Below are 17,775 nucleotides of genomic sequence, written 5' to 3' on the forward strand. Positions count from 1 at the left end.
GGACTGAATCTTGGCGGTTTATATAGAGAAATACAAGAGAAGAATTAGAGGCACTGCTCTCACCACCTTCAGCACTTATCTTAAGAGCCAATCCGTTTAGGCCAAAGGTTGGGTGGATTATTACAAAATATTAAGTTTTAAAAAGAAAAGTGTGGTGGGGCTTTTGATTTGTGTAAAAAATTTGAAAAATGATATTGGATTTAATTGCTTAGAATTGATTTGGTAGATATTAAAGAATAAAAAAATTTCTTAAATTACACGTTAGAAATGGTAAATTTTATCGGATTTATTATTATTATTTTTTGGGAATATTTTATTATAGAAAAAAATAATTTCTAAATAAAAAATAATATTTATTTATAAGCATATGAAATAAGATTCCTTTTTAACACGATATCGGATTTTTCTATTTTTATTTTTTAAAAAATTATATTTTAATTAGTTTATTTTTCACGAAAGACTTTCTCATCCATTATTTTTCTTGAAAAGTTTTCCTTGGTCAAATGTGTGCACCTTTTTTCCTTTTTCTTTTTTTATTTTAATTATTTTGTGTCAAGCTGACCACCTATGGTGTCTTGTTGATAAGGTTCTCATAGCAAGTAGCCACAAGAAAATTCAAAACAATGACTCTAATGACGTAAACATGTGAGCGGACCATATCATAATACAAAATAAACCTCTTTACATTTTATTTTTTTCTTAAATCTCCTAAAAAAAATAATATATATATATATATATATATATATATATATATATATTCTTAAATCTCCTAAAAAAAATAATATATATATATATATATATATATATAAAATATAATATAATATAATATAAAAATTAAAATTTTATTTTTGGTATTATTTTTTATACACAAACAATAATTTTTTTTTAACTAATTTTATCAATACGACAAAGGGGTTTTTTCATGTTAGCAATAATTTTTAAAAAAATATGAGCAATAACTTTTATTATAAAGGTTTTTTTTTATATTTGAATTTGATGTCAAATAATATTTTATTTTGATAGAGTTATAATGTTTTATATGTCAATTAGTGATGTTATAAATAACGAATTTTAGGTTTGGAGTTAGGTGTTAATATTCATGATTATTGTTGACGTAAGGGTTTGGGACATTGGAGATGAGTTATTTTGATGCATTAACTCAGTTGAAAAAAAAAAAGTGTTTTTGTCTTTTTGTTTTTTTTGTTTTATTTTATTTTAACCGCCACGAGCATTAATTTCTTGATCACATGAAAAATAAAAATCTAATTCCAAAAGTTTGGGGCAGGTACGCACACTTTCTAGATTTGAGTGCGAATGAAGGAGACGGCAGAGCTGACCATGCACTTGCGCCGACACGTGCCCACGATCGTTGACGAGCGCGTTTTTACAAGTGGGCGACGGACAGCCAATTATATTATGACACGTAATATAATGCTAGCTATTGTATTATTTCATTTTGGAACAAGATGGGTAATTCATAAAATATTATAATTAAAAATGGGTATTCATCTCATGATTATTAACACATTTTCTAATATTTATAATTTTTTTTTTGGATATTATAATGAAATGAGTGATGAAAGAGAATTTGAATGGTGGTTTCAACGTTTTTTAAGAATTTGTTTACATTTTAGACAACATGGGAAGGGTTGAGAAACCCAAACATTTTTATTTGATTTATTATCAAATATAATGAAAATGATTTAATTTTTATATTGATTTAAAAAAAATAAAAACTAATAAATTTTGGAAAAACCCACAAAATTTTTTTATGAAATTTAAAAGTTTTTTCTCCTCATATTTTCAATAATAGGAAACCATGAGTTCGAATGGTTTCATGAAAAATATGTTTACAGAATTAAGATGAATTTATACTTGTATAACATTAGGAACATTCTTTCATATTTGATGTGGGATATCACAAATACCCCTCATATAAATACAACATTTTCATTGTATCTCATAGGATTATGAATCCCGACACCGGGATCAAAGATGGGTTATGATACCATGTATAACGATTCGCTCTCAATTATATAAATATTATTCGCTCTAAACCTCAATGAGTCATTGTAACTTTAAAACATGTCTACATAATTAAAATGAATTTATACTTATATGGTATAAAGAATGTTCCTCCATTCGATATGAGATATCACACAAATATTGAGAAGATAAAACTTCAAAAAAATTAGAAAAAAATTATTAATGAATTATTTACTGACCGATAACATGATTCCTATTTTACTAAAAAACAATGATGTTGTTTCTCATGTTGCATGTGAAACGAAAACCACACAACATATGGAAAGCCAAGATAATAGCAATAAATTATTTTTTTTATACCATATGGTAAAAAAAGGGAAAAGCTTTATATGTGATATTCTACCATCTTTTTAGGCAGTTGAAAGGCCTAGACAAGCCACTATATCTTTTAGTGTTGAGAGATCTCAATCAAAACCCATCAAAGTGGATATAGACAAATATTTTTTGAAAAATATCCATTTTTATGATGATCATTTGCTTGAACTATTTACGTGAAAGTTAATTAGTCAACTTCCCCAAGCCCTACGAAAGGGGGAAAAGAAACTTGTTTTATGGGCTGAATCATTTTTGTTGGTACTAGAAAAATTAGGGCCATCATTTTGGAAGGATGCATGAAGGAGACTATACATGTTTGTAACATGGGAGGTGGTGGGTTGATTAAATCCCCCCCATATGATAGTCACATGATCCTTGGGTTTCACCTGTACATGGATCAAGTAAGTCTCCTAACAAATCTTTCTCTGAAATTCTTAATTTCGTAGAAAACAAGTTTATATTATTTATTAGATGGATTGATTCTTAATACTACAAAGTAATCGAGATGTTGAAGTCGAAGAGGAAGACTTTGCAATTATTTTGAAAAGTAAGGAGAAAGAATAAGACCCTATTTAATAACTGTTTTCGAATACAGTTCTGAAAAAATGTTTTTGAGAACAGTTTTTTAAAATTATTCTGTAATATTTTATAAAATAAAAATTTGTTTGAGAACCTAAAATGTTTTTAATATTTTTAAATATGTTTTAAAAATAATTTTTATATTTAGTATTTTATTTTTAATTATTCCATATACTTGTATAATTATTTTCTAAAATCACTCTAAGAAAACAAGCGAAAACAATAAAACAACTCAAAGATATTATTTGAAAACAACCTATTTTCTGTTTTTAAAAATAGACAACATAAAAAAGTTTATGGTTATTAAACATGTTTTCTTATTTTTTTGTTCTACATAATAGAAAATTGTTCTTAAAACAATTGTCAAACAAACTCTATGTAATTTCTAAAGTCGTCGTTACATAAAATAACCTTTAAACATTTTAATGATATACATTAAGACACATAATATGACACTTGGATTGTTGAACGTGGTCTCATATGTAACAAAAGTATTTAAGATTATTGTGGAAAATGACTCAAATTTTAAATAAATATATGACACAATTAACTTGTTAGAGTTAATATTACAACCATTTAATTTTGTATTCAGTTTATATTAGATGAGAGTTATATTGGGAATCACAAATGAATTATCACAACATTATAAAATGAAGATTACGATATCGTTAATATAATGACTTTGGGTCGAAATATGTATATAAATGATGAAAGAATGGTTGGAATTCTCCGCATGAACAAATTTTCTGTTTTTTTGAAAAATATAATACCAATGTTTTAAATATAGATGATACCTTTTTAACTCAACGGACACTACAACATAAAGCTCAAGAAATCGCAAACTTAAAAACTTGTATCAAGGTGGAGTTATTCTATGTTCTTATTGATTTATAACTTCAAAAACTTAATAATTGTTTCATCAAGATATGATTCATTTACCATTTTTTATAAACAAAAACTAATCCATAGTATTTAATGATTAATTCAAGACTGACATTATTAATAAGCACTTTAGTATTAAGTTTTTAAGAGTGAAATGAATAGCGATTCTGCACAAAAAATGGTTGAGACGGAGAAATATATTGTGCATTTATTAATTTATTTGCTTGTTGCATTAATTCTAATCATGCCTATTGCAACTACTACTAGGGAGAAAATGTTTTTTTACTCTTAATATATATATATATATATATACAAAAAATGGCTGAGATAGAGAAATATATTGTGCATTTATTAATTTACTTGCTTGTTGCATTAATTCTAATCATGCCTATTGCAACTACTACTAGGGAGAAAATGTTTTTTTACTCTTAATATATATATATACTATGTGTGTGGAAAATTATAGAAGGCAATTGTAAACGTATTTAATAAAAACATTATCTATCAATATAATTTTTTTTGTATTTATTATTTATTAAGTATTATTTTTTTATTTGTTATTATCCCTTGAAGGAAAATGCTAGCTCCACCATTAATGTTTGCATCCCCCTCTTATGAAAATCCAAGACATTGCTTTCTAAATGCCGGCCTCCTTTTAGCAATTTGTAATTTCATGTCTATTTTGAATCACATCTTTGTAAAAATTGTGTTATAATCGTATCCATGTATCTCTTGTATTTCCATTCACAATCTTGCTTGACATTAAAATAAAAATAAAAATAAAAAATAAAAAATACAATACAATACAATACAAAAGCAAACGGTTTTGTTGCTCATCTAGAGTTTGTGGGTAGACCTATCCTTTGGTCATACATCACTTTAGCTCACATGATGTTTGGTTCTAAAAAATTTATGAGAGGATACAAGAAAAAAATACAAACAAAAAATTAAATATAAAGAAAAAATGAAAGAAAAAAAAAATTAAATCAATAAATAATTTTTATATATTACTTTAAATTTATTTTATTTATTTATTTATTATATAAATATTAAAAATATATAAAATTTTAATTATATTTAATTTTTTTTAATATTTTCTTATCATTTTTTTTTTTTTTTTTAGTGACCCGTCCTCAAAACCAAACATAACCTTAGTAAAATTTATATACAATGAGTCAAAGTCTTAGAATACATCTAAGAGTAATAATTTTGAATAGTTTTTTAAACCATCCATTTGTTAAACTAAGTAGATCAGATAAACATCCTTGTCATAAGTCATAACTCAGTGTGGTAGCTTTCTCGATAAGTCATGAATCTTTGAAAAATATATTGAGGGCATTCCTATTAATGTGACATGAGGCTAACCAATTATTATTATTTTGCTGTAAAGAAAAAATAACTACCCATACAGCTGTGGTGGACTTCTAGCTATATTTTATTGTTGCAAAATGTCAGGGTCATATCTTTTATTGCTGACATTTTCAGGGTTAGAATCTTTCCAGGGTCACAATGTTTTATTTTTTAATCTATATTTATATAATTATTTTTTTAAATAATCAAAAGCAACTCAAAACCCGATTATTTTAATAAACGTTTATAACTTTTTTAATTTTTAAAATTTTTTATCATTTAAATATTAAAAATATTAGAAATATTTTATAAAATTATTATCAAATATACTCTAAAATTGCGTTATAAAGTATTTTTACTCAAAGTAATTTTAATGAAAGTGTTTTCCAAAAAATATTTTAGGAAAATCAGTTATAAAGTATTTTTTTTCAAAAAATATTACTAGTCATTTTTTTACCACTATAAGTGATTTTTTAGATTTTTAAAATGTTTTCTAAGTTTTGCCAAATGCCTAAAACTTGTTTGGTAATTGTTTTCGAAAATAGTTATGAAAAATAGTTTTTAAAAATTATTTTATGGTGTTTTGTAAAATAAAAGTCTAATTGGAAATATAAAATGTTTTTAACTCATTTTCAATATTTTTAAATATGTTTTAAAAATAATTTTTACATCTAGTTTTTATTTTTAATTATTTCACATATTTGTATAATTATTTTTTAAAACAATGCTAAAAAAATAAGTGAAAAGAATAGAAAATAACTAAAGTATATTATTTGAAAGCATCATGTTTTTATTCTTAATAACTAAAAATAAAAAATAGTTTTTGATTGTTCAACTTGTTTTCTTAGTTTTTTGTTATGCGGAATAGAAAACTATTCTAAAAATTAGTTATCAAACAAACCCCTAATGTTTTTTAAAAATATTTTTCATGTTAAAAGCGCTTCCTAAAATCATTACCAAACAAATTTTAAAAAATATTTTTTAAAAAACGTATTATTTTTTATTTTTAGGAATAAAAAACTATTTTTTATTATTAAACATGTTTTCTTTCTTATTTTTAGAAGTCAAAAAACAATTCTAAAATAATTTACCAAACGTGACATTAATTTTCAACTTTTATATACATATATATAGATATATATAGTACACTTATTGAAAATCTATCACCAATAAAATGATGTCATATATATATATATATATATATATTTTTTTTTTTTCAAGTGTATCAAGTCCTATTATTTGCGTGGGGGTTTCCCTCCATGTGTCATTTTCAAATACAAGACCTATTGGAATATGTGAAACGATTAATGATGAAAAATAGAAAGAAAAAAAAAAAAAAAAAGGAGAACATGGAGATTTAACGTGGTTCGGCTAATTGCCTATGTCCACAGGAACAGAGAATAAAGATTTTCACTATGTTAAAATTAGGGTTACACTCTACTCCGCTTCACTCCAGCATTTTGCCCCTTTTTTCTCATATGTCTTTTCACTCAAATATGAGCCACATACTACAACAAGACCCCTTGGCCAACCAGGACAAACACATAATCTGTCTGGGACCACCCCGACTAGACGACTGGCACCAGAAGTGAGAAGTTTCCTTCTTCCACATTGCTAGACAAGCTAATTGGACTCTTAGAATACCATATGGAATGGACAGATCAAGTTGACTGGATATTTTAGACGAGCAAATCAATCTAGTCAAATCCTCAGGATTTATGACATACATGGTTAACCACATCTAATGTCTGAGTGTCGACCCAAACACCTGACGTTTAAGTGGCAGATGAGGCTCCATTTACACTCAAAAGTCAATACCAATTAATTGTTACGCACAATCCCAGACATTGGCAGACTAAATGGATAGTCGGCCGCATGATTCAAGATTTTGGCACATCAACATATGACACCAATCAGCCACCCTTATATGATATGATTGCTCAATCGCCCTAAGGGCAGTCATCATTACCAGAAAGGCTAGTGTGCCTAGTCAGCACTACAGTGATTGTGTCATTAACTTTATATAAACCTCTTAAAAAGCACGAACGAGGTACGCACACATATACACTCATTCTCTCATACAAAATAGTTAGAGTTATCCTTGTTTAACTTAAGCTTCTGAGGGAAGTGCTCGGACCATCTATTCGGACATCCTTTTGTGTGGGGAAGAAGTCTATTTGACTTTAGTGCAACTGCACGAACTCCTCGAGAAGCAAAAATAAGGGAAGAAGTTCGTCTGACTCCAATGGAACTAGACGGACCTGACTCCAATTGGGAATGACACCAACAATTTGTACTCTCAAATCTACTTATTGGTATATCAGAACGCTACCTTAACATTTTTTAAGACCATGTATGAATTATTTTTTTTCAAAGAGAAAAAAAGTTTATTTTTAGTTTTAATAAAACCTTATAAGAATGTTTTTCTAGGTTATTTTTAGTTCTAACATTAACTTTATCTACAACATCATTAAAAAGAAAAAAAAATCTTGGCTTATTGTGAAGGTAGAAAATGACGTAAGGATGAGAGAGAGCGTTGAGTAAGCATTTGGTTTTCCATGATAATTAAATTAATTCTTACCTATTCCTCATATGGAGTATTAAAAAAAATGGGTCAAATATCCTTATCTTATCATGACGCACATAACTAAACTACATTATTGGTGGCATCCATTTCAAAACAAATTGAGTGATGTTATAGTTACTAACTACCCCATTAAAAATGAAAAGAAAATGTTCGTTATCATTTCTTGAAAGTTCTTTAAAAAATTCCTACCATATCTTCATTTGAAGGATCACATGGGTTAGGCTTTGTATGGTTCGAGAAAATTTGAGGAAAAAAAAATAAGGAGGAAAAAGTAAAAGAAAATAAAAATAGAAAATTTATTTTATTTTATTTTCCTGAATATTAAATAATTTAAATATATATAATTTTTGACAAATTTTAATTATATTTTATTTTCTTTTATATTTTTCATTGTGAAATCAAACATAAGAAAATAATTGTCTTTAATATTTTTTTCCTTTTCTTAGTACTTTTCCGTAAATCATAGTCTTATAAAAAATACTAAAAAAAATTCAAGTATAATTAAAAAATAGTTAGAAATTAGGTATAATTTTGATATTTTTTAAAGAAAAAATTAGTAATAACTATGACATGGAATGCAAAAACTCTTATATATTTATCTTAATGATAACGTTGTTTACTTCCTCAAATTTAAAAATTTTAACAAGTAATTTTACAAAATATAAAATAAGTTCATACTTTTAATGTAAGAATTCTGACTATTATAAGCTACGTGTATCAAATATTTAATCTTTATATAGAAAAGTTAAAATAAATTTAACGTATTGTATAAAAATAATTTATTGCCTTAAGAGTGTATTTTTAATTTTTTTTTTCCGTTTTTCACATTTTTCCCTTCAATTTCTATAAACCAAACATGGCCTATATAACCACCACGTTTAATCGAGAATTTTTTTTATTTAATTTAGTTCCACCCTCTAGTTGGTTTAGTGTCTAATCAAAGATTAATGGAGCTAACATTACAACTTGTGAAGGTAGTGTGCTTTAATGGAAATTTGGCATTTGAATTGATAATGTCAATGAGCCTATTGTTTGCAAGTGGCGGAAAGCTCCATTTGCAATTTGATGTTGGTTCTGAGAATGGGGTCTAAAGATGTGGCACATCACCCCTCATTTAGTCAAACAATGTGTGTATATTTATGATCAGCACAATTAAGTCGACAATATAAAGATTTGGTATAAAAAAAAAAAAAGGAAAGGCGGCCCAAATTTGTACATCATGCTTTATACAGAGTGGGCTTGTGGGCAGCGATACCATTGTAGGCCCAGGACTAGGTCATAACATAGCAGAGTTGGGCCAAAATCATTTTCTTCATGCTGCAAGTTCTGATCCAACGCCAAAAGCCTAAAAGTATATATAGATTGAGGCCCGAGCCCACAGTATTGAGCTACTTGGGACGAGCTATAATATGGCGGCCCAATAAGAATCCAGCCACTCATATATATATACTCGTAAAATGAAACCCTAAGCTCTCTCATTTTTTAGGGTTTCTTTCAGAGAGAGAGGGAGAGGGAGGAGCCGCCATTGTAGTTCAGAGTCACAGCCATGGGTAATACGATGGAGAAATGAAACTCGAAATATTTGATTTTGTTTCTTGTATTTGGAAAAAGCATGTTTCCTGATCCGTTCTTTTGTGTTTTGGATGTGAAAATACAACAGCGAGAATCAAGGTTCATGAGTTGAGGGGAAAAACAAAGGCGGACTTGTTGGTGCAGTTGAAGGAGTTGAAGGCCGAACTTGCTCTTCTCCGAGTTGCCAAGGTCACCGGTGGCGCACCAAACAAGCTCTCCAAGATGTACTCTCTTTTCCTCTTCCATATATCTATATATATCTGTGTTATATCTGTATTTTTCAAGTTTTGTTAAGATTTATTGGTGTTTATGCGGTTTGTTAGGTTATTTTGGTTTTTATGCCCATTCAGATTGATTTTTGCTTCTGTTTCAGTATGTATTTATGATCTTGTAAAGTTTTGCATAGATCTTTTTCTGCTTGTTTTTTTTATCTATGCTCATTATGTGTAAATTAGTGTTAAGTTCTGAAAATAGGGTGATGTTGATGCTCTGTTGTTTATTAAAATGATGGAAAATAGTTAATTTTTCTGAATAATTATATTCATTGATTTTGGAGATATTAATTTTTCTGAAAACTAATATTAAAATTTTTTTGGAGATATCTGAGGGATAAATAACAATGTATATATTTGTACATATGTATTTGCTTGTTGGTTTGCACGGATACAGTTGGGTTTTGAATTTTATATGTTTGGATGCGGTGTTATTGATATGCTTGTGATCTGTGTTTGATCTCTGTGTGGGTGCAGAAAGGTGGTGAGATTGTCAATTGCACAGGTATTGACAGTTATTTCACAGAAGCAGAAGGCTGCTCTGAGGGAAGCCTACAAGAACAAGAAGTTCTTGCCACTTGATCTGCGCCCCAAGAAGACCAGAGCCATTCGCAAGCGACTCACCAAGCATCAGGTAATCCTTCTTTTTGATATGATGCTCTTGTTGATTTGTTGTTTCTAATATTTTCCGGTTGAAGTTTCATTTTTGTGGATATCAATTTAATCTTTCATTTTTTATTTTATTTTTTATGTGTTATTATATTTCTTAAAAATACTAACATAGAGGTTGCTCAACCATTTGTTGAAAATATTTGAAAACCATAGTCTGTTTAACTGAAGAGAAAATGCTAGGCAAAGAAGTGTCTTTGTATATGATTTCAACTGGACCTACTTTAGCATTTGTGTTAGTTTAGGGAATATGGTTTGTTTGTTGGAGGCCAAAACAACAAAATCCTCATAGTGCCTCTTTCTCTTCACCATTTATATTCAGAAGTTCACTGGAAACTGGGAAATTATATTTCATTTTATATCTTTAATTACTTTTAAAGCTTCATGGTAGACCATTTTATGCTTGATTTTTCCCATTATTTTCGTATCCGTAACGAATGTTATCAGTTCCGGTACGTAGACCAAATGATACAATGCAAATTGCTGCAGTAACCATGTTACTGTGCCTTCAGAATTTTCCATGCTTGTAACCCATTTCTAGCTTTATGTATTGTTATTCCTTGATAATAAGTCTTCACTATTTTCTTTTTCTTCAGGAGTCATTAAAGACAGAAAGGGAAAAGAAGAGGGAGATGTACTTCCCCATGAGGAAGTATGCTATTAAGGTGTAGGTCAGGATCAATTATGTTTGTCATTTTGGTATTCTGAATCCATAAATCTTATTAAGTTGACAAATTTTGAATTTTGTTTACTTTCATCTCATGTTGGACTCAAGTTTGGGGTTAAATTTGTTGGATTTTGTGTTTGTAAGTTCTGGTGGGTGTATCTCATCTGATACCAGGATGCTAGGCTTTTTCTGCAATGATAGCTATTAAGAGGTGTTTCTGATTCTTTTTTTCTCTGATGCTTGTAATCAGATGGGTTTTATTTTTCTTTCCTTTACTTTTGCTCTTGTGGTTGAATGATCGATTATTGCTTTTCTTTCTTAGCTATCATTCAGCGTTTGTTTAGGTAAAATTACAGTGCATGTGGGAGTGTTTTAATTTGAAACACTTTTAATTGAAGGGCTTTGTTTAAAAATATAGTACGGAGAATCTACCAAACAAATTTTCAGGAACGTTATAAGTGATTTTTCAATCTTTTAAAACTGTTTTTTAATTTTTTTCTAATGCTTGATTTTTCTTTAAAAATGCTTTTTACCCTAGAAGTGTTTCTTAAAAGTATTATCAAACAGGCTCTAAATGGCTGTCTTATTAGAAAATTGAAGTGTTAAGACATTCTTACAAATTGGTTTCCTTTGGTTACTGATGCTTGTATGATGGACTAGTTCCACAAGCTCTGCTCGGCTGGAGTAGAGAGGTCGAGCCATTGGTGGTATTGTACAGTATTTTCTCATGTTAGGAAATTTGCCTTGATGAAAAAATTCATGGTCTTTAGACATACGAGCAATAAACTTAGCTTGTGACCTTTATAGTTTCACCTGATAAGCGATTTTGAGGTTGGTCTTCTCCTTTAAATAATAACTAGTTGCCACCCCTATGGAAATGTTGGCGGAGCTTTCCAAACTTTCAACTGAATATCGCATACTTGCATTTGGACCTTGAGCATATGATGTCTCTTTAGTTGAAACCCTTTTTTTTTCGTAGGCATCTTTACTTTAAACTATAGCTTTGGCAGAATTAAGCATTGTAAAATAAGAACAATACTGTCCACAACACTCTGTAGATGACCAATATCCAGTTGATTGTGATCTGGCCAATATTAGAGCCACGATGGGATGGCACAAATCTACTGATATGGTAAGAGTTTAGACTTGAAGCAATAGCTTTAGCAAGCTTCCTGTGCCTGCTTGGCCAAGAATTTTTTGAGGCTAAAAATAAATTTCATTTAGAGAGGAATCGATCCTAGAATGCTAACTTAAATCATGATATTTATGAGACTTCTTTCAGTACTTGGATTCCATGATGGTGAAGCTCAAATCTAATGGAAAATTCCATTCTCTCTCTCCTTATCCCGATTGTTTCTTCTTTATAATGTCAGTGGAGTAATCTGCTTTTACTTACCGGGTCTCTTCTAAGGTCCAATAAGGCCTACTCCCAAGTTCCCAACAAGACCTGCCTTCCGAATCACTGAACCGTATTTCTGAAAATAGTAATTAGATAACGCTATTCAACTATCCATTAATCTTTTCCCTCTTTAAATTTTTGCTATTTCATTTCTCTTTCCTTCACAATCCTTCCGAATTTCACGATAGAACTTCTAGCTTGCTGCCATGAAACACGAAGCTGTAACATTCCGAAGTGGAAGTTGCAATCAAGTGAAACGGTATTGCAAATCCTTTCATCATCTTCTAGATCACAAGGAATCAATCTTGTGAGAGCTATGAGAAAATAATGGGCTTTGTCAAAAAGGCGTGCCATCAGAAATGAGGAGAGGCTTGTTCCCTCATTGATTCAGTCAGTTCAAAACAACAATTCTTCATTGAATGATAGTTGCCATCGACCACAAGTGTCAATTTCTATAGAATTTTCATCTTTTCATTCTCTTTTTCTTTGTTTTCTTCAACGCCCCGCCGCCAGCCTCATGGGTGGCTCGTTACACTTGGGTGTTATTACTAGAAGCCCATTGAAAAAGCCCAACAATGTTGTAATTCAGGTTTAAACTAATCAAGTAGAAGGTAATGATATATGAGTTTTTATTAATTAATCTTCAGAGTAGACTGCTTCAAACCTAATTGTGTGCATTGCATCGGACGTTATCTACACATACAAATAAGTAAACTATGATGTCACTATAATTGTATGCTTTACAGCTTTGCTCCTCAGTCCTCACTCTCTTCAAGACTTCACCTCCCCTTATGAGAAAAAAAATATATCTTCAACTATTATGGCTGGCTGCTCCTTCCAATCCATTCACGCCAATGGGCTTCCTCATTGCCTATCTTTGAAATCTCTTCATGCCTGATTTTTCTTTGAAAATGTGTGTGTGTGTTTTTTTTAAAATAATAATTTGTAAGTGTTTTTAGAAAACACATTTATTAAATACTTTTTCAGAAAACACCGTATAAGAAAATTTTCAATTTTTCAAAATGCTTTTAAAATTTTACTAAATGTTGAATTTTTTATTTTAACGTTTTTTATGCTAACAAATAGAGGCCTGAAAAATAAAAAAATTTGCTATGCAAAATTAGGTTATGTTCCTATCACCTTAGTTTTGAAGATAAACTACGCTCTCAATGGATCAAATCTTGTTTTTCAATTTATTTGCGTCCTAATCTAATTATTTTTATTTATTTTTTCATTTTGTCCTTTTTGAATCTTATTTTTGGCTTCACTATATAATGACCATTTTAAGATTTCATAGAAAAATCCCCCCATCCATTTCTCTTTTTTCTGTTATGTAACGGGTCCTTTCAAAAACATATTTGATTTATACTCATAATAAATATCCAACCTTGTCTCCTAAATGGGGTCATGGTTCCATGGTTCCATCTTAAGGAAAGGGACAAAACTTAGGAGTAATGTATCACATTTGTATTGACTCTCAAGATTATCCTTTTGTGTTGAAAATTTCAACTTACTTTATCCTCATATCTTATTTGTTTTTTTGTTATTGTTTACTCCCTTTTTTTTTTTGGACCTTTTGTTATTTGACTATTTCTCAAGGGATAACTCCCATTTCTCTCATTTGTTTTTTGTTGATTTTTTATTTATTGTTAATATCATGTTTTTTTGGGGTCTTTGATTCATGTCATAGTCACTTGTCCATTGCCAATGGCTTCTTGCTTGTATGTGTTATTCATGGCCTTTTAAAAAAAAAAAAAAAAAATCATTCACCCTATTGATTGAGTTTTTTTACAACCAAAGTACCCTTTTTTGTAAATTTCTTCCATTTTTTTAAAATATTTTAAAATATATTTTTAATAGAACCTTTTATGTTGGATTTTTTAAAGCAAATATAGGCTACTAGGACTATTGAAAGGAAGAGTAAGTCAAAGAAAAATGACAAATGCCGATAAAAAAGTCAGCAAAATTTTGGAAAGGTGGTGCCATATGACATGTACATAGACAAATAAGACAATGTTGTGTGTATTTAAATTAATAATATATGATGTTACGTGTATATGCAAGTGATTCATTCAAGAAATATGTGGTAACGGTCACACATGTTGAGTTAATTAAGGGATTTTTTTTTTTTAATCTAGTTGACCAAACTTAAGAAATTAATTCCCATTTTGATCCTTTTCATTTTATATAAATTAATTCTAGTTTCCTTTCCAATAAAAAAATTAAATGAAACGGGATGAGATAAGATAATAATCGAACCCATTTTGAGTCCCAAAAAAATAAAAATTTTTAAACAAACCCGTAATCCATTTATTTAGTTCCAAATCCATTTCAATAAATAGGATACCGAAAAAGATCTGACATTTTTGTCATCGCTCCTAAAGACTTATAGTTCAATAAAGCTATATAAATTAAGTAAAGCAACAAAAAACAACTTCTAATTGACTCCACCTAAATGGAACTCATTAATATGATACAACATTACATACTTTGATGCTATCCAACAGTCAAATGTAGGAAAAAAAATGTTCATTGGAGGAATTGGGTGGTTGAGTGAAGCCATTGGATGGACATGAGTACTTCTATGTAATATCTGTATCAAATATTTCTCAATTCTTATGATCATGAAGTGGGAATTTGATTGAATGTTGTGGTCCAGTTGTTGATTTAGTGAAGTAGGCCTCTAAACATCACCCAAAATTTTGGAATCCCTTTTGATAAAGACCATGGAGTATGCACACCCACCAACCAACTTCCCTACCACTCGAGTCTCCTTCAACACCTAACTCACCTCCCACCCACAAGTTCCAACTGGAAAATTTCATCCATCTCCTATCCCACAAGTTCTAATTGGAAAATTCCATCCATCTCCAACCTCATATACTTAATGTAATGATAATATTTTCAAAGGTGTCATAATGATAGAGGAGAATTAATAAGAGAAATCTTATTAATTTATCATCTTGATGGAGAGGAGCAGCTGATTTGTTCTATATTATTAAGGCCTTCAAAGAAGGTAGGCGGGTATTTTATATTCAAAATGATCTTTTTTTTTCTTCTAAAAATATTTTTAACATATTATTTTTTATTTACATCCAAAATTATCTTTTAAAAAAATTAAAATAAATAATAGAAATAAAAAAAACAAGGTTAAAATTAAACAAAATAATTCTATGAATCAAAACTCATTTTTTAATTTTTTTTTTCACGCAATATCCCATTTCAATTTTTATGTACACTTTGAATGTATTTGATAAATAAAAATAAAAATAAAACAAGAACCTAATAAGTCATAATCCTAAGTGAAAGAGTAGAATCAAAATCTCGACCCACGAGGTTTGATTTTCATGAATTTAAATGGGAAATAAATGAAATTTTCATTGTTGAAATGTTAAGAAATTTAATTGCTACAATGGTGGAAGCAATAAGCATAAAACAAGTCAAAAGTAGTTTTGCATGCTTGTAACCCATTTCTAGCTTTATGTATTGTTATTCCTTGATAATAAGTCTTCACTATTTTCTTTTTCTTCAGGAGTTATTAAAGACAGAAAAGGAAAAGAAGAGGGAGATGTACTTCCCCACGAGGAAGTATGCTATTAAGGTGTAGGTCAGGATCAATTATGTTTGTCATTTTGGTATTCTGAATCCATAAATCTTATTAAGTTGACAAATTTTGAATTTTGTTTACTTTCATCTCATGTTGGACTCAAGTTTGGGGTTAAATTTGTTGGATTTTGTGTTTGTAAGTTCTGGTGGGTGTATCTCACCTGATACCAGGATGCTAGGCTTTTCTGCAATGATAGGTATTAAGAGGTGTTTCTAATTCTTTTTTTCTCTGATGCTTGTTATCAGATGGGTTTTATTTTTCTTTCCTTTACTTTTGCTCTTGTGGTTGTATGCTCGTTGATTGCTTTTCTTTCTTAGTTATCATTCAGCGTTTGTTTAGGTAAAATTAAAGTGCATGTGGGAGTGTTTTAATTTGAAATACTTTTAATTGAAGGGCTTTGTTTAAAAATATAGTACGGAGAATCTATCAAACAAATTTTCAGGAACGTTATAAGTGATTTTTCAATCTTTTAAAACTGTTTTTTAAATTTTTTCTAATGCTTGATTTTTCTTTAAAAATGCTTTTTGCCCCAGAAGTGTTTCTTAAAAGTATTATCAAACAGGCTCTAAATGGCTGTCTTATTAGAAAATTAAAGTGTTAAGATATTCTTACAAATTGGTTTCCTTTGGTTACTGATGCTTGTATGATGGACTAGTTCCACAAGCTCTGCTCGGCTGAAGTAGAGAGGTCGAGCCATTGGTGGTATTGTACAGTATGTTCTCATGTCAGGAAATTTGCCTTGATGAAAAACTTCATGGTCTTTGGACAGACGAGCAATAAACTTAGCTTGTGACCTTTATTGTTTCACCTCATAAGCGATTTTGAGGTTGGTCTTCTCCATTAAATGATATCTAGTTGCCACCCCTATGCAAATGTTGGCGGAGCTTTCCACACTTTCAACTACTTTCAACTGAATATCGCATACTTGCATTTGGACCTTGAGCATATGATGTCTCTTTAGTTGAAACCCTTTTTTTTTCCATAGGCATCTTTACTTTAAGCATTGTAAAATAAAAACAATACTGTCCACAACACTCTGTAGATGACCAATATCCAGTTGATTGTGATCTGACCAATATTAGAGCACGATGGGATGGCACAAATCTACTGATATGGTAAGAGTTTAGACTTAAAGCAATAGCATTAGCAAGCTTCCTGTGCTGCCTGGCCAAGAACTTTTTGAGACTAAAAATAAATTTCATTTAGAGAGGAATCGATCCTAGGATGCTAACTTAAATCATGATATTTATGAGACTTCTTTCAGTACTTAGATTCTATGACGGTGAAGCTCAAATCTAATGGAAAAATCCATTCTCTCTCTCCTTCCCTGAATCCCGATTGTCTCTTCTTTAAATTGTTAGTGGAGTAATCTGCTTACACTTACCGGGTCTGTTCTAAGGTCCAATCAGGCCTACAAGTTCCCAACAAGACCTGCCTTCCAAATCACTGAACCGTATTTCTGAAAATAGTAATTAGATAACGCTATTCAACTATCCCTTAATCTTTTCCCTCTTTGGATTTTTGCTATTTCATTTCTCTTTCCTTCACTATCCTTCCGAATTTCACGATAGAACTTCTAGCTTGCTGCCATGAAACACGAAGCTGTAACATTCCGAAGTGGAAGTTGCAATCAAGTGAAACGGTATTGCAAATCCTTTCATCATCTTCTAGATTACAAGGAATCAATCTTGTGAGAGCTATGAAAAAACAATGGGCTTTGTCAAAAAGGCGTGCCATCAGAAATGAGGAGAGGCTTGTTCACTCATTGATTCAGTCAGTTCAAAACAACAATTCTTCATTGAATAATAGTTGCCATCGACCATAAGTGTC

At 29.8% G+C, this 17,775-nt stretch overlaps 1 protein-coding gene across 1 annotated transcript; it reads left to right on the top strand.

The window, feature by feature from the left end:
* The first annotated feature begins 9,207 nt into the window (after window positions 1-9,207).
* LOC117929341 (60S ribosomal protein L35) lies at window positions 9,208-11,173 on the top strand. The gene is made up of 4 exons (XM_034849628.1): window positions 9,208-9,309; window positions 9,420-9,555; window positions 10,081-10,237; window positions 10,869-11,173. Exons 1-4 carry the CDS (start codon window positions 9,306-9,308, stop codon window positions 10,941-10,943), a joined length of 372 nt encoding a protein of 123 aa, XP_034705519.1. The 5' UTR covers window positions 9,208-9,305; the 3' UTR covers window positions 10,944-11,173.
* The last annotated feature ends 6,602 nt before the right edge of the window (window positions 11,174-17,775 follow it).

Source organism: Vitis riparia, chromosome 13, assembly GCF_004353265.1.
Source record: "Vitis riparia cultivar Riparia Gloire de Montpellier isolate 1030 chromosome 13, EGFV_Vit.rip_1.0, whole genome shotgun sequence".
Classification (NCBI taxonomy): Eukaryota; Viridiplantae; Streptophyta; class Magnoliopsida; order Vitales; family Vitaceae; genus Vitis; species Vitis riparia.